This window comes from Dicentrarchus labrax, unplaced genomic scaffold (genome assembly GCF_905237075.1).
Source record: "Dicentrarchus labrax unplaced genomic scaffold, dlabrax2021, whole genome shotgun sequence".
Classification (NCBI taxonomy): Eukaryota; Metazoa; Chordata; class Actinopteri; family Moronidae; genus Dicentrarchus; species Dicentrarchus labrax.
The window spans coordinates 2247475-2271182 of record NW_026136703.1 but is presented as its reverse complement, the minus strand read 5'-3'; the positions used below and the strand labels follow the sequence as shown (position 1 = coordinate 2271182).

At 40.2% G+C, this 23708-nt stretch overlaps 1 protein-coding gene and 1 long non-coding RNA gene across 2 annotated transcripts in view; one reads left to right on the top strand and one right to left on the bottom strand.

The window, feature by feature from the left end:
* LOC127354537 (uncharacterized) overlaps positions 1-23708 on the bottom strand; it is a 520620-nt gene that overhangs the window by 121828 nt on the left and 375084 nt on the right. The window lies entirely within an intron of this gene.
* The window catches only part of gabrr2a (gamma-aminobutyric acid type A receptor subunit rho2a), a 56383-nt gene continuing 36478 nt past the window's right edge, over positions 3804-23708 (top strand). Inside the window, 3 exon segments of the mRNA XM_051383878.1 lie at positions 3804-3978; positions 3981-4110; positions 7873-7979. Of these exon segments, the coding sequence (XP_051239838.1) occupies positions 3903-3978; positions 3981-4110; positions 7873-7979 (313 nt within the window). The 5' untranslated portion in view covers positions 3804-3902.

Here is a 23708-nt window from a genome sequence, read left to right as displayed (position 1 = left end):
AGGAATAAATAACAGTCATTAAGCCAATAATCTATGCAGACACTAGTTTGAGTAACATAGCTGAGGATTAATAGAGAGATCCTTAAGAAGTTTGTGGAGGTGGGTGTGGTTTGCACTCAGCTGCAGGAGAGAGAGGTGTGGTGAAGGCTTGTGCGAGCAGCACCAGGTGAGTTGATTGTCTCAGATGGTACTCATGAACTAATCACTCTCACCTCTTTTAAGCAGTAGTGTGTTGGATCTCGAGGACTGACACACATGATAGAGACACAACTGGAGCAGACCTGTATGGACTTTAGGAAGCAGGCTAACTTGTGTGATAATTATGTGTGCGCAGGGTAAAGAATAAAGTCGTCTTGTTACTTAATCCCTGTTGCTGGTCTGTGTGCTGGGAGAACCCCCGTTAGTAGCGAGCCTGCTACAAATATTTATTATGCTATTATGTATTTAACTTATTTAACTTAATAAGCAAAAAAATAAAAAATAAATAAAAATAAAGAATAAATAAAATAAACATATTCCCAAAGCAGAATGTTAAATTTGGTGGTATGGCTCTGTTCTGGGACCTCCTTGCCCTTCCACGTGCTTATGTGGAAAAGCTTAAGACAAGGGGAGCGGCAGCAACACCCCCAAAGAACCATACCAGGCAACCTCCCTTCCATGAGCTACATGGAAGTGCCGGTAAGAGGAGCCAGCAGAGCAATAAACCAATTGCAGACACTAGTTTGAGGTAACATGCTAGGTATAATAGAGACATCCCCAAGAAGTTATGCTATAAATTATTGTGCTTAAGCCAGCAAATTACAGCACTCATTGCTTTTTGAGCACCAAGGATGGCTTGGGCCTCGGGCTGGAGGTAACGTTCATAACAGATGATGACCATCTACCCATAGCCTTAAGCGTTGAGACAGGAGCTACAGATGCTGCAGTTGTTGCTGCTCCTATGCGAAATGAATGAAGAGTATAGCGCTCTGGAGGAAGCCCGCAGGTTTGGCAGAGTAGGCAAAGACGTGAGCCAAACTAAGCTCGGGACATGGAATTTACTTCCTCCGTGGCAAAGAGAGGCTCCTTGTTTGCTGGCTCGGGGACGGCTTTTTAGATATCGAGTCATAGAAGACAGGGGGAAAAAAGCAGAATTAGATTCAGAAATGATGATTGATGATCCTTCTATCCCTATCAGTCTTTGATGTTTAAGTAATAAAGAGAAGTAGTGAGGGTTATTTGATACATCAGCAATAATGAGTCATGCGAAGGAACAAAAGATCCTGTGCCTGTGTTGACATGAGTATTGCACCTTAAAAAGTTTTACCTTTTTTGACACATTCATTTATGTTCTCAGTACGATTTTAATTGAATCACATGAAGCTGTAAAAGGATACTTTGCCGCAATAGTTTGGTAAAAAAAATTCCCATTGTGCCCTGCATCGATGAAGTGCGATAGGAATCTCTTTCTGCAGGAAGATCTTATTGCTGAAACCCATGCAACTTTTTGTGTATTGTAAAGCTGGAGGGAATCCAATCATATTCTGTATGTATCTTATTGTCAACACCAACAATGGATTTATACCAACAAGTATCGTGTGTGTATTAAAGCAGAATATTGGTTGGGCTTTGGTTTGGGTTCATTCCTGAGTTTCCTGAGTGATGACAGAAGGTCTGTTCATTCTGTCATTGTACATAGTTTACAGGCAGGTGCAGGAACAGGTGTAAGCAAAAAACAACTAGGGACAAAACCAGGAACAGAAACAAAACCAAGATGAACTGACAACTGAAAGATGGAAGCTAATTAACCAATGAAACAAAGGTGAACCTACAAACGGCGAGGAAAACAATCACAACCGGAGGGAAAACAGACAAAGACAGGAAGTGAATTGAAACAAGACACAGAATTACAAAATAAAACCGGAAGTAACTCAAGAAAACCCAAAACCATGACAGATCTTCTTACTCTGTGACAAATGTCCACTGTTATCGAGAAACACATCAGTGAGCCACAGTGTTGCACTGGGTGACATATTCTATCATAACATGAACACACTGTAGTTTAGCTACGCTACATAAACCACCCTGCTGCCCTAAATACTCACTATTAGTCAGGGCCAAAAAAAATTAGTTTTTTTTGGCCCTGATCTCTATCTGAGTCCTTCTTTATTGAGTCCAATCTGACACTTTTACTTACCTAAATGCTTGTTAAATATATCTGACACCTTAAAATAACAGCTGTAGCCTGCCCTAATTTTCATGAGCTCCTTAATAATACCGGAGGTCATTGTTAAAAAACATTACGTTTATAAGCTTAAATTATTAGGGATGAGCAAGCACACAATTGTCTGTATCTTTACTCGAAATGGGCGGGACTTAAACCAGAAGTGAGTGGGGCTGACTGTAAATTGTTAATTTAAGCCTGAAATTGATTTGGGTTGATCAGGGGTTGCTATAGTTATTAAAAAACTGTTTACAGAACCGAACCCGAACAGAATTGAGCTTCAGTGATTTTGAAGCAATGTTTTTATCACAAGTAACAGCACAAGTGCGTTTTATAAAAGTTGCTGCATTTATTGTTAATTAGAAAACTACTCAACAGTCTCAGAATTGAGCTTCAGATTAATGTTTCACAAGAGAAAGAGAACTATAGATGTTGTATTGTAATTATGGATAAGATATAAATGGAATTTTAACTTGGGAGAATGCAATCAACTGGAGAGAAGATGTGTCAGTTGAGTTGTTGGACCTTAAGAAACACACGCACTTTACCCACACAACAGCCATGTTTCATTCTTGTCATTTTAACCTGTTACACAAAGCAGCCATGTCCCAAAATATGCATAACTTTAAGCCTTAATATAATTTAAACAGGTTAGTTATGTAAAAAATCACCCCCATACAGTTGTCATAAACAGGGAAATTAGCTATACAGGCTAAAACTGTTTTCTGTACCAGGCTGTAAACGTGTTTTTTCTCGCTGTAAAGTTGGGCATTTTAATATGGGGCCTTATGGAAATAATAATTTCTGCTGGAGCCAGCCTCAAGTGGCTGTTAGAGGAACTGCAGTTTCTGTTACTTCCGTGTTGACTTCAGTTATCAACCACAGTGGTTGCAGCTTGGTATTGAGAGACAGACTGACACACTGTATTTGCTGACAATAATAATAAAAATGTTAGGTTTAGCTTTTAGGTAAATGATTATTAACAAATACATTTATTCTTTTTTACAGAAATAGTGAAAACCTGCAAAAAATGCTAAAATTAAGACAACATTTCATCGACTGCTTTTTAAATGATACATATGGGCTTCATCATGTGAGCACAGTGCAGTGCTCTGCAATGCCACACATTCACTCACAGATATTTTATGCAGTGCAGGGCTTCAGTGTCTTGCTCAAGACTTAACGTGCTGTTAAGAGGCGCTTGGAATCAAACCAAGAGCAGCCATCATAAAATACAAAGTGGGAACTACAATAGCACACAGCACCAATTCTTATATGGTGAAGGATTCTGCACTGTGGTCCCAGAAATGCTTGCTCCGGCCTTGCACTAAGTGAAAGGGGGGTTGCATTTAAACTGCTCCACCATGTCCCTGAATTGAGTGAAACATGATTCCTATGATGAGGTTTTTATTTACACGAGGGAGGAATAATCTGCCTCTCTGGTTGTGTCATGCCAGGCTGCAAATAATCCCTGTGCGTGTGTGTGTGTGTGGATTTCTCCCCCCCTCGGAGAACATGTAGGCTACAGATGTTCAGTCTCTCTCTCTCTCTCTCTCTCTCTCTTCGCTCTCTCGTAAGGATAAGTGCAGGCAGTGTATACTATCGCACACACACGCGCGCGTTCCTCTCCTGCCGCCTGGCGCGGGAGTCAGTCCGATGCCATGACCGAGGACGCATCATCCACCCTCTGCTCTGAACCATGCGCTGCTGCCGGTTGAGCCCTGCTGGAATGAACCGACTGGAAGGGGCTTTCAAGGGACTCACCTGTGGATTTGCGCTGTCAAGATGCCTTATATGACCAAACCTCTGATTTTACTTCTGTGTCTGGTCGTTACCGGCGAGTGCCGTAAGCACGGCCACCGGGTGCGGAGATGGACCGGTACCGTGGAGACACAAAAGCATGGCACGTAAGTGGAAGAGAGAGGGGGAATAAATGCAGATATCGAATATAATAGTACTTTTAATTTAATTACCATTACCAGTGCTAGTTCATGAATGGAATGATGCCTTAAGATGCTGAGAGTGGAGCTCAAGCTCACTTGTATTATTTAGAATTATTTACATTTCCAAAATAAAAAATAAAAAAACAGATTTAAAAAATGACCAAAGGAAGTCATAGAAGGTTCATATTGCTGCTTTATGTGCAAATAATTACAGATGCATTATGGAATAAATGTTGGGTGAAATTTATGTTTTATCAAACTGATATAACGCCCAGGGGACGTTTGAAATGTAACTTTCTTTAAAAAATGTTCAGGATTGTTTTGGTCCTAAAATAATGCTGTTATTTACCTTTGTGGTAAAAAGCACCAGTTCAAGTCTGAACTTTGCTCACTGCATGAATGAGGTGTGGCTTTATTGCACAGTAGTGATACCTTGTTAATGAGCATCTGACAGTTTGTATGTTAAAAACAAGATTATTAACACATGCATTGATTAATTCCTCACGTAGAAGGGGAGGGAATAATAAAAAACATGTAAAAAAGGCATGATTGAATGAAGGAAATTAGGCAATTTAAAACTGCAGTTGAATCAGTGCGATCACCCACACATTCATACTCTGAAGGTGGAGAAGCTGACACTGACCTGCTCTTCAGGTGGAGTTTGGGGTTCAGAGGGACACACTGTTCTAGGCTTTCCTCTTCAAAAACCAAGTATGTTTTTTTTATAGGAATCATATTTGCTTTGGGAGGCCCTGGCAAACAATGTAGTTCTGCTAATGGGGGCACCAGAGTAGAAAATACTAAGTCCTTGTGGAGGGTAATGACTCACAACCTATTTTGCCGCTTGGTTTGGGGAACCTGTCATAGTATTAGGAGGATCAAAGAAAATCTGTGACATTGTTTTTTTCTGTATTTAAAGGTCCAGTGTATAACATGTAGGAGGATCTATTGGCAGAAATGGAATATAATATTCATAGGTATGTTTTCATTAGTGTATACTTGAAAATAAGAATGGTTTGGTTCCCCTAGAATGAGCCGTTTTTATCTACAAAGGGAGCAGATCCTCTTCTACATGGCGGAGTCCGCCATGCTGATCTACCATTTTTCTACAGTAGCCCAGAACGGACAAACCAAACACTGTCTTTAAATAGGACCTTTTGTTATTCCGAACTTTTTTGAATTCCGAGACCGTAGTATCTCCTACACATTTTGAAGGGTAGCGGTATTCATCCACTTGATGCCACCTTATCCTACACACAAGACCAAGTGCTACCATTGCATTATCATGAAAAGTTTAAAAATGTTTCACTAAGAACAGATATTATACTTTAAGATATTTTGAGGAAATCTAACAAAATATGTCAGTGAACATATTACTGATTTGTTCAGTATTAGCATTTTTTAAGACTTAGAAAGATTTCCTCAATATGTTAAAGGCCTGTATGTAGGATTCAGTGGCATCTAGTGGCGAAGTTCCAGATTGCAACCAACTGAATACAGCTCAGCATTCCAAGTGTGTAGGAGAAACAGTGGCAGCGAAACTTGCAAGAAATGCAAAAGGTCCTATCGAGAGCCAGCACCTTTCTAGGCTACTGTAGACAGGCGTGATTCTTAAGAATGATTCATATTTTCAGGTGATTAGACACTAATGAAAACATACTTATGAATATTTTATTCCATTTCTGACAATAGATTCTCCTAAATGTTAAACACTGGACCTTTAATGGAAAATGTAATGGCCAGAATTAGTTTCATTTGAAACATATTTGCTGTTACAAATAAGTATATAAACAAAATTTCTGGGAGACATGGCTGGACACAAACACTATTCGCTTCCTTTTTCCTACCAACAGTGGAAGGGTTCTTTGTTTTTTTACCACCACAATTAATCCATAACCTTAGCAAAGTGGTGTTTATTTCAACCATCCATGTTTCCTTAAGCCTTTTTGGCCATTTTGTGCCTGAATCTAACCAAACTGTAACCACAGTGCTGTCAGATCAAAACTGGATATTTCTATTTATTTTTGTATGTATGATTTGTAAAGGTCATGAAGGGCATTTACAAACTACATGTTGTCCTGCTAGTAGGGGTGTGAAAATTTGTCGTTCTGGTTTATGCTTCAAAACCAAGTGTAAACCTATCGTGACGTAACCCATTGGATCGTGGAGAACCGTTTTGAAGCCTTGAGTTCAGCGTTTTGGCCGCCGCCATGACAGTAAAACACTTTGTGTTTTAAACATTGACTGTATATATAATAGACAGAGCTTCCGGGTCTGAAAAGCAGAGTTATGATAAAAAGTAATGTGCAATCTAATCACAACAACTCTGTCAGAGCAGAATTGGGTAAACATTGATAGAACTGGTATCTGTTTCAAATTATTCCTGTGAAACACAAACCTCAATGCAGTATGTACGGGAGATGAAAATATTGAAAATATTGAAAAGATTGAAAAGTTGCAAATCACAAAACATACTTGGTTCTCAAGCAGCAGTTCCCAACCTTTTTCTTTAAGGGAGTGCATTTGTTGTTGTTATATTCTCCCTGACACTTGGCTATTGTTCTATTATCTCTTGGTTGTTTCAAAGCAGTGGTTCCCTACCTTTTTTCTTAAGGGACACCTATTCTATAATTTATTAAACTGACGACCCCCTATGAAGCTTTGGATACTCCTAGTGGGTGTCCTGACCCCAAGGTTGGGAACCACTATTTATAGGACCAGCATTAGGATCTAGTGACATCTAGGGGTGAGATTGCAATCTTCTTGACTCAACCAAGCACAAAAATGAATAAAATGCTGAGATATAGGCCTACTGTATATTTAAGTTTTCTTACACCCTTTCAAATGAAGAAGGCCTCGTGACCCCCCCCCCATGAAGCTTTGGCGATCTCTAGTGGAGGTTAGGTAATCTGACTGTGCCAAATGGTTTGTTACACAGAATTATCTGGGAAATCATCATTGGACACTGTTTGGAAGAGGGCGGGCTTCTCCAAAAAATACTTGGCAGGTGATTGGATGAATGAAGAAAACACCATGGAAAAGATCGAAAACATCTTTTCCAACGAGAAAAGCCTTCAGAGAATATCGTGCTGTTATGATCTCATGAGACCAGCTGCATTGGAAGGTTAGGGGTCAAGACCACTAGGTTGGGAACCAGTGTTTTAGATTTTAAGTTTAAATGAGGAATTGATGAATGATGCAGAACATGTGCTGCCTTAGAACATATATATATCCCCAAATGGACATGAGGGCAGGGAGGGCGATACATTTATTTCTGTTTTTCTGCTCCCTGGTAGAGAAAACTTATATCTGTCTGTCCTCAGAGGTGATTTAACACAGCATGAGGTCTAAAGAGCTCCATACCACTGGCAATTATCACAGCACGACATTCTATTCACCCAAGGACACAAATACAAGGAGTGGCATGTCTGTGGTCGGGGTGGCTGTTTTGCTTGAATGCATGGTTAATGTCAACATTTCTAAATAACTTGCATTTTCTATACCATGATATGATGGTTGGTTTCTGTGTGAGCTTTCTGTGTGTACTTTTGAATGTTTGGAATGCAGACGTTCTGAGAAAAGAAAAAAGAAGGAACAGTTACATAAATGATCAATGTGCAGTGCTTGCTCTCAGTTGTAACAGTTGATTGAATCAGCATTCTCCACTGTCGGTGTGTTGCTTTCAGTCGACTACCCTCTGACAGTGAATGTCATCTTCCTCTATAGCTCCTTGGCAAAGAAACCTCCTGATGTAACCAAGTCTCGCAAAATGAAGACGGAGCACCTGCTTAAAGTAGATGACCATGACTTTACCATGAGGCCAGCATTTGGAGGTAGGTGTGGAGTGCTTATTTTCCTGTTGTACACATAAAGGCATTTATTTGTGATCACAAACACACACAGACACAAACTCAAGGTCCACTCACTAGCTTTTTTGAAAGCTTTCAACCACATCACATCACTATCACCTCCATTTACTATTAAAGACCATAAGATGTGGTCAAAAGCTCCGGAAAAAGCTACCAAGTGGACAGTGAGCCTCTTCCTGCTGACGTATGAGTCCATCATTCATCAGGATTCGTTTGTTTGAAAGCAGACTTACTGACATTTAAAAAAGGTTGAACAAAAAGGTAATCCAGGCTCTCCCTAAAATAGCTTCCACAATGAGGAAGATATATATTAAAAAAACCTAATTAAAAAAAACATCTTTTCGAAAACTTTATAAGGGCTTTAAACAAACAACACAGGTGTGGCCTCCCTTGTATAGAAGCACCAGCAAATGGGAGACAGTCACCTGACTTGGATAATGACATAACAGGTGAAACGAGATGAGATAACACAGAAAGCAATTTTTCATTCACAAATGTAGAAAATGTAGATATATGGACACTGTTCATTTATGTCAGAAACCAAATTTAAGGGATACTTAAGAAAAATGTTTGTTTATGTTATGGGTTTGGGTTTAAAAAAAGGATAAAAGTCAATATATTGGTAATATGTTTTTATATATTTATATCTATATATTTGCAACTCTCAAATATTAATATTGGCATTGCTTCAATCTGCTCCTGATCAGGCTTTAATAATTAACTTTAGGGATATAATTGCTCTTCTGAGAATCTAAGACTTAAAGGGACACATTTAATAATGCACGTCCTTAAAGTCGGGGGAATCATAGAGACAGATTAGATAAAAAATTGTTACAATCTTTGCAGCAGAGCCAAGGTATCAATCGTCATCAATACCCACATCTTTCAAACACGCCGTTTGTAATGCACATATTCAGTTTTCAGTTCAGATCCAATACCTGAGTTTATATACCTTCCAATATATCTGATTCTGTTAATTTAAATTTGTAGTATTGTACAACATTTGGTTTGGCCATGGCCTTTAAATTTGATAATTACATATTTATAATTTATAAAACCATCAGACTATTGAATCTGGACCAGTATGTGGATCTGTGATGTAAGTGCGATATGTAAATAAGGTAGGTATGGGATCGATTCCAACACTAATAATTATCCTGATGACAACACTATGACATCATCAGGATTATTTTCTTAGAAGTACTCCTCATGACAAGTGAACTGACCGTTGAGCGTAGATGCATGGTAGAGTGTTGGATGATGCCTAGACCTGCAGGGATAGCGGGAAGAGGGGAGTATTCGGTTGACCTGAGTGTGTTTCACCTGTCCTCCCTCGAGCTTGAAAAACCAATTGCATGTAAGCACTCTCGTTTGCCCTCATGTCTCATAATTTGGTCTCCAGAACCTCTGATATGTAGGGCTCTTTGATGTTATACCAATTTAAAGTATCCATCCCTCTCCTGGAATCATCTCAAAGCATGAAGCATCTCTATCCTACACCCTCTAACATTAATCCTGCTCCGTCACCAGGTTGGGACTGCAATTAACAGACATACTGGATCACAAGAAAAACTACATCTAAAGCTATTTTTTTGCCTAGCCTGACAATGTCACTAATCTCCCGTTCTGGGTTTTTTAAGATCAGTTTCTCAGTGTGGCAGATGCTCGAGCATTAAGAAGTTGCTCCCCAAAGTTATAAAGCTTTTAAAACATCCCACTGGTGTCGTTGGGTGTGCCATCTAAAGACTTCAGTTCACGAGATGTTTCATTGTGTTCAAGCTGCTTAACATCTTATCAAGGCATGGGTTAAATCTAAAGATAGTGGTGTTTTATCGTTGAAATACTTCAGAAAGGACCTCAGGGCTAGATCTTTGTTGATATGCTCAGAAGTGTGTACCCCTTGTAACTCTTTTGAGCAATCGAATAAAACTCGCAGGATCTGTTCAAACCTCAGCAGAGCTTTCGTAAAGACATTTGGATGCTAAGATGCTACAGATCTTTTCTTGGAAATAGGGTGGGAAAGAAATAAATGTTCTTCTAACTCTCCTGCCTCTGAAGTTTTGTTGGGAACAGAAGATGAAACCATCGTTAAGTGAAGTTGCCCCCCCTCCTCCGTTAGAGCGATTGTTATTTCAGAGAAAGGCAGAGCGTGTGGCAGGAGGTCACACTGGAAATGGGACTAAAAATAGCCTGGGTGCTGGCACAAAGTCCCAGCAGAGGATACATGGCTCTAGTTGCATTAGTATCATACTCCACCCTGTTTCCCTACAAAGGGCTGCCCCCTCCAGATGTGTTTAAACCCTTGGCTTTTTTTTATATATTGAATAATACTCTAACATGGGTTTTCCACCAGCACAATTCAGTAAGCCGCTGGCTTAGCTGCGTCAGAATGAAAGAGGCAAAAAAAAATCCTCCAAACAGGCAAGTCAATAAATGACTCAGAGCACAAAGAGCAACCTGTTGGTATCCAAATTAGACTTGGAGACTGTGGCTCAGAGGTAGAGCAGATCGTCCACTGATTGGAAGGTTGTTGGGCTGATCCCCAGCTCCTCCCTGCTGCATGTCAAAGTATCCTTGAGCCCCAAAGTGCTCCTTGATGCTGTGTCAGTTAGTTTCTATGCTTTGCCGTGAATGTGTGTGAAAGGGTGAATGTGGCATGTAGTGTAAAAGCACTTTGAGTGGTCGGAAGACTAGAAAGGCGCTATACATTTGATGAAGAAAAAGCAATGGTTTAGAAGAAACTGGGTTTTACTTTTGTAGATAATGTAGTACTCACCAAAGTTATTATATCTGAATCTGGGAACATCTCTAAAAAGAGTCCAGTGGGTCCAGAAAATCCAACACATTCTCACTCCCACACTCGTCCAATACTGCAGCTTGGTCAGTGGCCCTCCGCTTTAAAATATGGTGCTGTAGGTACCCCTGTTGCATAATTTCTGGATGAGCATGGCTCCACTTTCAGGTTAGCAAGAATAAATATGCCATGTATATTTAACCAGGTAATAGACTTCAGAAAATTCTATCAGAAATAAATACAGCATTGAAAATTGGATTAGAAAAACAGTGGGCACGATTTTCATTTGTTGTGCAGTGCCCTGTGTCCTAATACAGGTAGTATTACATGAAAAGTGGCAGTGCAGAAGAGCCTGAAAATTATTTTTCGCATTGTATACTTAAGTTTTGCATAGGACAACACAATTTTGTTCTAAAAACATTACATAGGCATTAATTATTTATTTAACATGTTTAATTTTCAATACAAACATTGCCGTCTGTGGGTGTGTGTGTGTGTGTGTGTGTGTGTGTGTGTGTGTGTGTGTGTGTGTGTCTGTGTGTGTGTTCTCTGCACTCCCAGTTCTGAGCTTGAAATCTGTGTCTGTGTCTATAATGACCTTTTGAGGCCGTTATACCCACGAGGGTTGTCTTTACTAGGGCAATCAAGGCTTCAGTAGCCCTCCAATCTCAGTTACCCACTGCTGCTGCTGTTATTTGGAGTTCACCTATACATATTATTGCAGCAGAGGACGACAACACCACAATCCACCTATTTCAAAATATAGCTTGTAATTCAGTGTGTACATACCATGAACGTAGACGTGGTGTTGTTAAGTTTCTAGTCGTGTCCCTCCCCTAATTTGAGGTTTGTAAAAAATATGGTGGCGGTGGGTGCCTATGATGTTATAAGTCAGTGTACTGTACAGTGTTTGCTAAATCTTTGCATACTTGAACATTTTATAAATGCAAGAAAATAGAGTGCTTTTTATTCTCACTTGAAAATTTAAAGGGTTTATCTGCTTGGCAGCATGAATGTGCTCAGAAATGTTAATGGAAATCTGCCTGATACATTGTTAGATTTCATGTAGAAAATGTGAAGCACAGTGTGCATGTACTACACATCAGATATTGCAAGCTCCCAAGAGTTTAATAAGGCAACATGACAACAATACCCCATGGCAATGACTTGCTTCAAATTTCTTGTGAGCAAACAACCTCTTTGTTCCATTATGCAGAAAATGTGTTCTAACAGGGACACTAAAGAGAAGGTGAGTCATTCAAACAGAGGCCTTATCCACCTGCCATGGAAACTTCAGCTGCTCTTTATGTAATTCTAGGCATTATCTTTTTAAGTTAGCTTGCCATGAACTAACACTGTAAAGCCTGACAACACATCTTAAGAAAAGAAGTAAGTTAACATAAATTAATCCTCCAGTCACTAAAGTCACTCAGGTTTACTTAATTCACATGAATTTAACCTAACTCAAAAATGAATTGTTGAAACAACTCAGTTGTTTTAAGTGCGCTTAAATGTGTTAAAGTTACCGCAACCAAAAAATTGTTGAGTTACTATTCAGATCAAATATCTTTCATGCTTAAATTGTTTTAGTTAATAAACTTAAATGGTTGAAGGCAATTGGTTTCCTCAAACAGCTTGAGTTGAACTATATATAATATATTTGTAATTGGCCCAGGTGCAAATACTTTTCTTGTGCCCTCCACCCCCGCCCCAAAAAGCACGCTTGTGTACACACAGGCATATAGACACACAACAACTCCACGCAATTGCAAACCTGCAGCCTTTGGTCAGCACCACAGACAGCAGACAAAGTGCTAAATCTATCAACACAAATCTAACAGCCTGCCCTGGACTCAAACCACCACAGCCTGCAGTCTGAGACTATCAAACAAACCTTTAGCCAGCCTACAGTAACAAATCAACACAAAGTAGCTTACACAGTATGTCAATAACCACAGAACAAACAGCGATCAAGAAAAGCACAACAACTCATTATGGGCCTACACAGTATGAATGAATGGATGACGACATCTGATCACGCAATCCCTTGCATAAGCAATTTATTTATCATCATTCATCATCAATGGCACAGTGGCCAAATGTTATCACAGACACAGAATACAGTAAGTGCACGTTTTCTTGACAGGTAATTTAAATCCCTGATCCTACTCCATAACAATGAGACACCTGTACTCACCCATTAGAAGTTCATGCTACGAGCCTTTCGCTCAGCAAAGTCATTAACAACACTGCTCAAGGCCAAATTCCTTGCCCTGCTAATAAAGTAACAAAGCAAACACATATCGGTATACTGCTGCTAGTGATCAGTGATTGACCTGAAAAACCCTGATTGCAGCACCCTTAATTGATGTTAATTCATTCTTAACAACTTACTTACTATCAATAAGCAGTAATTAGGAGGTTATTGAGGGAAAACTTTTAGTTAATGGCCTAATAGTTGTAGAATATGGTCATTCAGATTAAGGCATTAATATGTGCTTTATAATAACTAATAAAGGGCCAATATGTAACTAATATGCATGCTAATAAGAAACTAGTTAATGGTGAATATGTGTACCTTAATATAAAAGTGTTATCAAACCTTTGTCCATAGTCCATAAGCTTATTACTTAGCAAGCAAACTTGCTCACTTAGGTGACACGACAGACTTAATGTTAATGTTAGGGCAGACCAATAATAGCTGGTGATTTGCTTTAGAGAAAACATTTGGGGGTGGAAGCCACACCCCTGCTCTGCCTCTAATACCCATGAATATTATATTCAATTTCTGCCAATAGATCCTCCTAAATGTTACACACTGGACCTTTTATTCAACTAGTAGCTTGTTTTCATTGTCCCCTCCCTGCCTGGTAAACAGCTGTTCAACTCCCACACCCCGAGTTTACAAGCAACATCTGATCTCACCATCAGTAGCACTGGCGTATAGACTGTATGAACTGCAAGACTATTACATATGTACACACAGCCATTTATAAAGGTCTGGATCAAAGTTAGAGGCTGCATCACTTCTAGTGGACTGAGGGGGGTGAGTGTGGTTAACGTGTGGGGTGTATTGTTGCTCTTAATCCTCGAAAAGATAACACATTAAGCTTGTTGTTAATCCACGCAGAAGGGAAAGAGAGAGAAAGCCCATCGGCCAGATCATTTGATGTATGGGCTCGGAGCGAGTCATGTTATGATCTGTAAACTGTATAGCAAGGCCACTGTGTTCTTTTCAGAAAATGTGGTGGCTTAGCAGTGTTGCGGATTTACTGGAGGTCACAAAGTCAGAGGTGGGGTTGTTTCATGCAGCCTATTACTTAATAGATCCGCCGACCAGCCCTTAAAGGCACACTGCTGTATTCAATAGAAGTAAGTCTGTTACAGGTCGAGAAAAATCCAATAACACAGAATGTAACCTTCTGATTTGGCCTAAAAACTGTAGCAATCAATATATTTTTAATAGCACAAGTGAAACAGTGCACAGTGGTAGGCCTTGGTCTAGAATATAGATCAGAGGGTGTGGTGATTGTTGAATACACTCTCAGTCAGTCACTGCTGTCATAGCTCTATCACAGTGATGCATAATGACAACAGCTTAACATGATTTTCTTGGAAATCATATTGTTGTGTGGGAGGTGCTGAGCGGCCCAATGTGAACACACAGCCCCAAATATGATTGCAACAATCCGGCCCTATTTCCGTTGTATTACACCTTGTAAATGTTCACATCATATTGTAATTGATGTGACAGCAGGTTTGCACCCTTATGCATATGAATAAAAAAAGTGAACAGGCAGTTTTGCTTGAAAAGAATGTTGGTTCAGAGGTCTTGTAATCCAATGGCTATGCATAAAAAGGCAGAAGTCTGATGTGTGTAGAGGTGTGTGGTTGTTTTGTAGCGGCCTGGTATCATTTGAACCATATACTGTATAATATGGCCCGAGTCTCTGTGACATCCCTTATAGGTTTCTTAAGAACCGTTGTGAAGCTCATAGTGGTCGGCCGCTGCCATCTTGGCAGTCCTGATCCTACTGGCTCCCGGCTAATCCAAAAATGGGCAAAGAGGTGGAGCTGAAGTAGAATGAAGCCTGGTTACTGTAAACAGCCGCCTGTGACGGCACCCAGCTGTCACTCAAAGTAGCCATGCCCTTATTTTTGAATAACTTTAAGCCTTGATATAATTCAAACGGGTGAGTTATATAAGAATTCACCCCCTGTACAGTTGTAATGAATGGGGAAATTAGCAATAGAGACCAAAACTGTATTTTGTACCAGGCTGTAAACATATAATATGGGGCCTTATGGACATTGACCCACTGCCTCATTTCCCAGTTAGAAGAACAGCAGTTTTTGATACTTCCATATTGGCTGAAGGTTGCCGCTTGGTTTGAACACAATTTAATGCATAATCTCCAAACAGAGGCCTCCTTTAATCAATTTTTATTTTTTATTTTAAGTATTATTCCATTATTGCTGCACATTTGTTCGAAGTATTCAGTGTGCTCTTGTTTATAAAATCCCCAAAGTGGCAGCTGAATGACTTTACTCCACAAACTGTGGCTTAGGGTCGTGTGCAATGGGGCTTAGCACAAAATTCTGGACAATGTACATAGACATTCTCAATGGGCCCCTCCCCACAGCCACAGCTATTCAATAATGCTATTCATTTTTTCCCCCCAGTCCTAACGCCCCTGGCCTTCAGTGTGATGAGAAAGGAGTCAGTCGTAGTGACAAACCCACAGAGAATTATCACTAACTCTACTGATTTTTAGCTTCTTTTAGCTCATTGTTTAGGTTTTACCACCCACAGCTCCACAACAACCTCATTTTGGCAAGAAAGCCCTGAAAAACATACTTTACAGCACCTGGCAAACATCAAACCAACAGCAGACAAAGGTAGGTGGTGAACATGTAGCAGCTAAAGAGCTGTGGAAACCTAACCAGGGCCAAAACAAGATGGAGAAACAATGAATGCTAATGTTGCTTCATGTCTGCTGGATATGTAAATGACTAACTGTTTGCTATAACAAGTTTGCCACAGAGAGACATCACCTCAGGGCTCGCTGCTGTTCGACTAGCTGCTCTAACTCAGTGCTCATACGGTAGAGAGTCGAGGTAAAACCACAACTTCCTCACTATAAATCACATTATTTTTTAATATTGCAAATTACTTAGACACCTAACCTTATTCAGCAGTATGTTGTGTGCTTCACACATGTCCAGGTGAGGATGGTAGAATTTGTGAAAAAACAGCATTTGACACAAGTCCTAGACCAAATGCTAGATCATGTACGCTCCTTGGCCCTTAAGGCCTTATAAGAAGGGGTGTTTGTTAACCACAACGGGGTTGCTGGTCTATGCTGCCTCAATCCACAGCAAGTAATGGTAAGTAAAGTGGTGAAAATATTTTCTTTGTATAGAGTACACTTAAGCTAATGTTTAGTTGCTGTCCCTTCCACAGCTGTACTTCTGTCCTGAAGCCTGTCAGTCAAACCCTGATTCCCCACGCCTGCATTGTCTGATGGTCCAAACATTAAAATTTGCAGTTTATTTCAGATTTCTCAGATTTTTGTGGGTGACACAATTAACTTTACAACTTCACATACGCATTTTAACTGTTTCACGCCACAATTCCAAATTCATTTCCTTGTATTTTTTGCTGTCCCTATCGAACATCAATCAATCAGGTCTCAAAAAGTGAGCTGTAAAAAGGGGTTTCACGTCATCATTGACAGCTGAGCCCTGCTCGTGACTGAGTTGACAAACCTTGATACCAAGGCACCTGTGGGGGTATTTCTCTTTCTTTATTCAAGAGCGTGAGCTTTTAGTTTAAGAACACAACTTACTGATTTTAAAGATTTTTAATGCTTTAAAACTCTGCTTTCACACTCAAAAAGCCCCTGCTTGCGCTCAGATGTGCTGTGCTTGCCTTCAAACTGCGTGCTCGCACTCACGTTGGTTCTGTGTGCTCGCAAAACTTCTCTCGGATTTCTGCTCAAAACCCCCCAACCAATAGGAAGCCAGCCTTGTTTCGGGCATGTTCGTTTTAATTATTAGAGTGTCTCGTAGAGGGTACTCTTTAACTGAGTTCATCCACTCCCGCCCAGAATAAAGGGAAAATTATTATATACACTAGTGCCTGTAGTTTTTGATCAAGTGAACTACATATTATAGTAGCCTTATATCATAGCTGTCTCCCAACAGTGTGCTAGATAGGAAAACAATATCATTTTCATGGTTCAGGACTGAATCTAGCAGATTGCTGGCAAACATGGACCAGCAATGTAAAGAACCTTACATTTTATATTTAAATTGTGATACAGAAGCGTATTGCCTTCATGCTGCCTCCAGTAAGCTCCAGCGTGCCCATCCGGGGCTCTGTGTCGCCCATCCTTCACCCCCCTGGTACTCTGCTGGAGTACCAGAAGGAGGGAGATCGGTGTTACACAGCATGTAGTTATTATAGCACAAACTACGGGCTCTGGTATATATAATGGTTGTTCCTTTATTCCAAAACTTGTATAAAAAGCAAGAGAAGTTTATTTAATAGAGCAATGGATGGTGGGAGTGAATGAACTCAGTTAAAGAGTAACCAACCGTAAAGCAAATGCGCCTGCAATGAGGCTGGCTTCCTATTGGTTGGGGGATTTTGACAAGGTCATTTGAGGTCACTGCACATAAAGATTCAAGAGCAGAGCAGAAATCTGTGAGCAGAAGTTTTGTGAGCACACAGAACCAACATGAGTGTGAGTGCAGAAAATCTGTGCAAGCAACAATATATCTGAGTACGAGTACACAGTTTGAAGACAAGCACAGCAAATCTGAGCACAAGCAGGGGCTTGTTGAGTGAGAGGGCAGCGTTTTGAGGGAAAGCATTAATCTGCAAGCGAAATCAGTAAGTCATGTTCTCAAACTAAAAGACTACACTCTTGAAAAAAGATAGGGAAATATCGCCTCTGGCACCAACCCCGATCACTACCGCTCAGACTCTGACTGAGAAAAGATGTCAGCGGCTGTATCTGGGATATTTTGGCATTATTTTTTTACAATGGGACACAGTGGACACGCAACGTCCATCTCTTATTTGTCGATTATATCAACACATATGGAGGGAACCACATGACTTGCTGGAGATCATAGTGTTGCTGGATTTTTTGTGATTTGCATTATTACATATGTCAGTGTGATTAATGAAGTTTGATTTTGCTCTTGGAACACAACTCAAAAGCACTGTACTTCAGCGTTCTATAAAACCTTTTAAGGTGAAATTTGAGATGTTTGATGTGTTTAATGTGTTGTTCTGGTACCCCCCATGTGTCCCTATAACTGTTACTGTGTGACTGAAGGCCAGAGGACAGCGGAGCTTATCGGCACCAAAATTGACCTTGAAGAATACCGGCCTTTAAAAAGAAGCTAAAACTGCGTCAGGAAGGCTAAGTCCTTTTTTGGTCCTCATTTATCCAGGGAAAGTCAACAGAGCTCTGGGTCTTTTCCAGTGGCTCCCTGCTGCCTCCTTCATTCTGGGAGCTTTGCCACTGAGCAGCTTCTAATCTCTTAGTCTTGATGAAAGGTTAAAGGGCCACTAGTGCATCACTGAAATGCACAAAAAGCAATAACCATTTTTATATTCCATTTAGAGGCTCTTAAAAACTCATATTATAAATGAAGTGATTGAGTATCATCTCCCGCAAGTCTTAAAATAACATCTCGCAAAACATCAGGACTGTGACTGCTGCTGCCATGGTGTCAGAACTGCGGAGATTCAATTAGAAGGTTGTATCAAGCTCGGTACATCAAAGGAAACTGTAATAATCCATTGATTCAAATTAAATGAAAAGCTGCAGGTAACTTCTATAAAAATAACTTTTTCTCATTTGCTGAAACTTTCACTATATCCTGACAGTAGCATGTGAGACAGATAATCTGTAAAAAATCCGGTGGATTTTATGCAAATGCCATTAGGAGTACTAGGAGGAGCCAGAGGAACCTGATTTTTTCTCTGATTATCTGTCTCGTGTACTTCTGTCAGAATATAGGGAAAGTTTCAGCAAATTTGACAAAAGTTACTTTTATAAAAAGGACCTACTGTAGCTTTAAATTATTGTAGTTTGTTGAATTATTGGCATGAGGTCCATCAAATTAGATGTCAGACTACCAAAGAGACACACTATCCCTGCGTGCCATCTATGAGGGGACATGAAGGCTCAGGGGAACGTTAACAAAAAAAGAAAAAAAAAAGTTTCTTTTTTGTAGCTAAAGCTTTAAGCAGTGCTCACTGATGGAGGGGTCAGTAGCACCCAGATACCATCTGGAGATGTCGGCTTAATTCGGGGTGACTGGAGTATAGTTTCAACCGCTAGCTTCATTCAGCTTGCCCACTGTGTTAGCCTAGTGTAATTCTGTCCGGCTGCATGGCAGGTCCCACTCCAGCAGTGATGAGCAGATTAAGCTGGCAGCAACATCTCCTGTTTACAGCTTAGATTAGCAGAGGCATCAATCTGTTACGCCATCAGACAGCTGTTACCCTGCAAATGACACTTTGTCCCGACTGAAGAACAGACACAGTCATGATAGGAGGTCCAAAACTGGCTGTAAAAGTGCAATATCGGTGAAGGCACTTTAAAATACTGCAAGAAAATATTTATCAGCTTTGGTGTCACTTATATTCATTTGCATTTATCCCCACTATGTATTGAACACACTGACTGTACACAAGGATTTCCCTTGGACAACTTCCTTTTGTCCGTTTATTTAATTTGAGATGATTTCTGTAGAATTTTGGAAAATTGGATTAATGTTCTGTCAAATTACTATCAATAGTCAGTGGCTACAACTATGAGAATAACACCCAGATTGGCAACTATGATTTTGAGTTAAAGGACCAGTGTGTAGGATTTAGCGACATCTAGCAGTGAAGCTGCATATTGCAACCAACTGAAACCGTTTGCCTCAACCAAGGTGGTCCAAGGTGGATCGAGCGATATGTCTTTTTTAGCTCCAATACAGATACCGATTATTAGTAATCAAGGAAACTGATAACTGATATTAGGAGCAGATGTACATTTGCTGTAAAGATTAAAATATGTAGAATAAGTAAGGTGGTGGAGTGTAAATAAGTACATTTACTTTAGTACTAAGTACTTAAAAACAATTTGTTTTAACAACATAAGCCTATGCCAGTACATCTGAACGGTGTACATGGAGTGTGGACTGGCAGCTGGAGAGGTGCCAATACCACCTCCTGTGCACTCCAGAGGTGCCCTTGAGCAAGGCACCCAACCCCTAACTGCTCGCTGAGCACCCCTACGTGGCAGCCCATCACTCCACCATCTCGCCTTTCTAGAAGCCCTGCAAGTGCATGATTGGTATTGCGGGCCTGTTATTCATGTTTACTCCCACTGGTTATTGTTTGTTTACACCAGTAACATTTGTAAAAATGCAGGAAAGAAGGCCTATCTCCATTAAGATTAGTTGAGACCAGGGGCGTCTCCAGACTTTTCTGACTGGAGTGTCACAAGTGGGGCTGACTTGAGGCCATTGCACACCAAGTATGTATTTTTCATCCGAAATCGTTGCATGTCTAAAAATAAATACAACCTCATGTGTCAGGGTGCTGGTGGTCAATAGGAGACAACCTCTAACACAAAGAAACTTGTTGGTTGCAATAGATGCCTACAGTCAGTGTTGAAAATTGTTGGACATTTTTATCTGGAATACCCTTAAGATGTATCTCGTTTTCAAGGGGGTCCTCAACGACAGAAAGTACACAATTAAAGGCAAGGATAAAGGCATGCAGTTAAACCAAATATGATGTAAACAAACTAAACATACAGAGATACAACAAAAACAATCAAACAAAAACAATGGTGAATATCAACACAAGATCAGATCATACTCCAAGCTGAGCATGAAAATGGATCATTCATTCACAGCCATAGAGTGTATTCACACAACAACTACAGACGGGTGACAAATTTCTTAATAAAAAAACATAATGAATGCAGATGCTTCCACACAGGTGCCCTGTATGGGACAATTAAGCAATTAACATCCAATCATGCTCTGTGGCACGTATTAAATACTGAGCAGGCCCAGTGGATTCTTGTCAGAGAGGATATTGTAGTAGGCTGCAGTACAGAAACCCCTCATTATAAAGTTGAACGCATATTTGACAGTTCAGTGGTGTAAAAACCATACAGGCTCCAAGAGAACAGTTACAAGCCTGAATGTTGATCCCGACAGTGAGAGGATCCGGTAGCTCTGTTATGCTGTGGGGGGCATTTTGCAGGCATCGTTTGGGTCCACTTGTCTCCTTAGAGGGAAGGGTCTCTGCAAACCAATACAAAGTTGTCCTGAGTGATCACCTTTATCCTATGAGGAAACATTATATCCTGATGGGAGTGGTCTCTTCCATGATGACAATGCACCCATCCATAGGACACGAGGGGTCACTGAATGCTTTGTTGAGCATGAAAATGACATGAATCATATTCTGTGGCCTTCACAGTCACTAGACCTTAATCCAGTTGAACACTCTCCAACTCTCTGCCCCCATATTCAAAACACCAAATGAGGGAATTTCTTTTGGAAGAATTTTTGTTCATTCTACCCGAGTTCCAGAACTGTAGACGCAAAGGTGCATTGAAGCGCATTCTAAGACACTTTTGTTTTGTTTTTGCTTTCATTTGTCACCCGTCTGTATGTGTTTGTTGTCTGTGGCTGCCAATATTGAAATTAATTCAAATTGATATTTCATTTTCCATTTGTGTGCGCATGATGTCCTTCGGCAATTAAGATTCAGAGTACTGCAAAGTATAAAACAGCCACAGTGATAATGGAACCGAGTGTAAAATGGACATTTCGAGCTCATAAACAGGGATCAGTATTAATCTGAGACTGTTGCATAACCAGTTACAAACTCCTTGTAGTACGTTTAAATGAAAATGGTCTTGAAAATGAATGAAAAACTGAAAAAGGCCATCTCCAGTTCATTGTCACCTCCTGTCCTAGTGATAATTAGCAGCTATTAAACTTCCATCAAATCCATTCCACCACAAAGCCCTAAAATACCAAGAGATGAACCAGGAGTCCCTTCAGCCAACTGGTACTGAGACTCAGTTCCCTAACCTCTACCAACCCTAACCCTAACCCCTAACCAAACCTCAGCACAGGCCACAGACAATCAACCAACAGACCTCTTTTAAATGGGTATAGAAAACCCATGGAATCTTTTCCACAGAGAGGCTAAGGGTAGGGGATGTGGCCTTGAAATATTCACAATATCACATAAAATAATGCAGTCAACTACTATTCACTGTCTACTGACAGGAAAACACAAGTCCAGCTGGTCAATATTTAGATATGGACTAACTATAACCTGACTGTAATTGGTAAGACGTGCCCAGTTGGAAATTGAAGTAACTTCAGCCTGGTGTTTGGCCTGAAGCGCTGTCTGCTCTCCTCTGCTTCTGTGGTGAATTTTTTCTCAGGGCTGTTTCTAGCCTTTTTGGTGCCCTATGCCAGCCACTCCTGGTGTCCCAGTGGAGACTGACTTTCTCATTGACAAATTATTTAATAATATTGTAGAACTCAAATTTAATTGCAACATATTATTGCTCCCAACTCCTCAAATACTGCAGCCTCTAGTGTCATTTTTGGAAGTTAGCAAAAATTGAGACCGGGTTCTCTGGTGGCACCCTAGGCCTGGGGTTCCTAAACAGTTCCATGCCAAGGCCCATAAGCACTAGCTTATGGCCATCGCCCCCATTTTGCAAAAAACTGCAGCAAATGTAAAATAAAACCAAACAAATAACAATATAAATAAACAGTATTTCCTTACTTTTATTAATTACATTGTATTTCAAATCTCTAATCATTCCATCATTAGCTTCAGTATTTCTGTTTATAAGCATTGTTTGGTCAGTTTAGTTATACATTCAACAAATTAAGCATAGCGTTAGTTCAGGTAGGCCATGAAGTCAGGCTCAGCTCTTAATTTTAGCTATATCACATGATCACAGCTAGTTGTAAACACACATCAGCTGATGGATCAGCTGATTCCTCCTAAGCTTCCTATTGGAAATCATTCCCTCAAGCATGCAATTGGCAAATATCATCATGGCGCCTTATTTAAGCTGCTTTAGCCTGCATATCTTCGCTGCTTCCTCTACAAGATGTTTTGCAACCCACCTCCACCCCAGCTCCTCCTTTTATGTTGTATCTTAATAATCAATGTCATTTTCTGATTGCCATTGATGCTTGCTCTGTTCTGTACCCTGGGGTCTCTGCTGCTGCTCTTCTTGTCTTAAACTTTTCCATGTATGCACATGGAAGGGCAGGGAGGTGTGCTCTCCCTGCCTTAAGGTTTTCCATGTAGGCACGTGGAAGGGCAAGGAGGTCCCAGAACAGAGCCATAATGCCAAATGTAACATTCTGCTTTGGAATAAAAGTTATTTTGACAAAAGTGGTCCTGACTGAACATTGTGTGTGTCATTTTTGTGAGGACCAGCTAGCTAAATTTCAGGAGCAACAACTTTGTGTCAGGCTCAGACCGTTACCGGGTGAACAGCGACAGTTAATGTGATCAATGATGTTTTGACTGGCAAGCCATTAAAAAGATGGGCATGGCAAATAAGATTTTTACATGTTATAAATTAATATAAATGATATGTTTTAATAATTCCCATAATAATGGGGATAAATAATTCAGTTGTATTTCTCTTATCTTCTCCTTATCTCCTCCTGAGGCCCCCCGGTGGCTCTAGCTTCCACTTTGAAAAACACTGCCCTAGGCAACTGCTTATCTTATCACATCCCTGATTAATTGAGAAAAACACAGGAAGTTGTCTTTTTTTTTCCCGCTGAGTTGAATCAGAGAGATCCCATGGCGCCTTGTC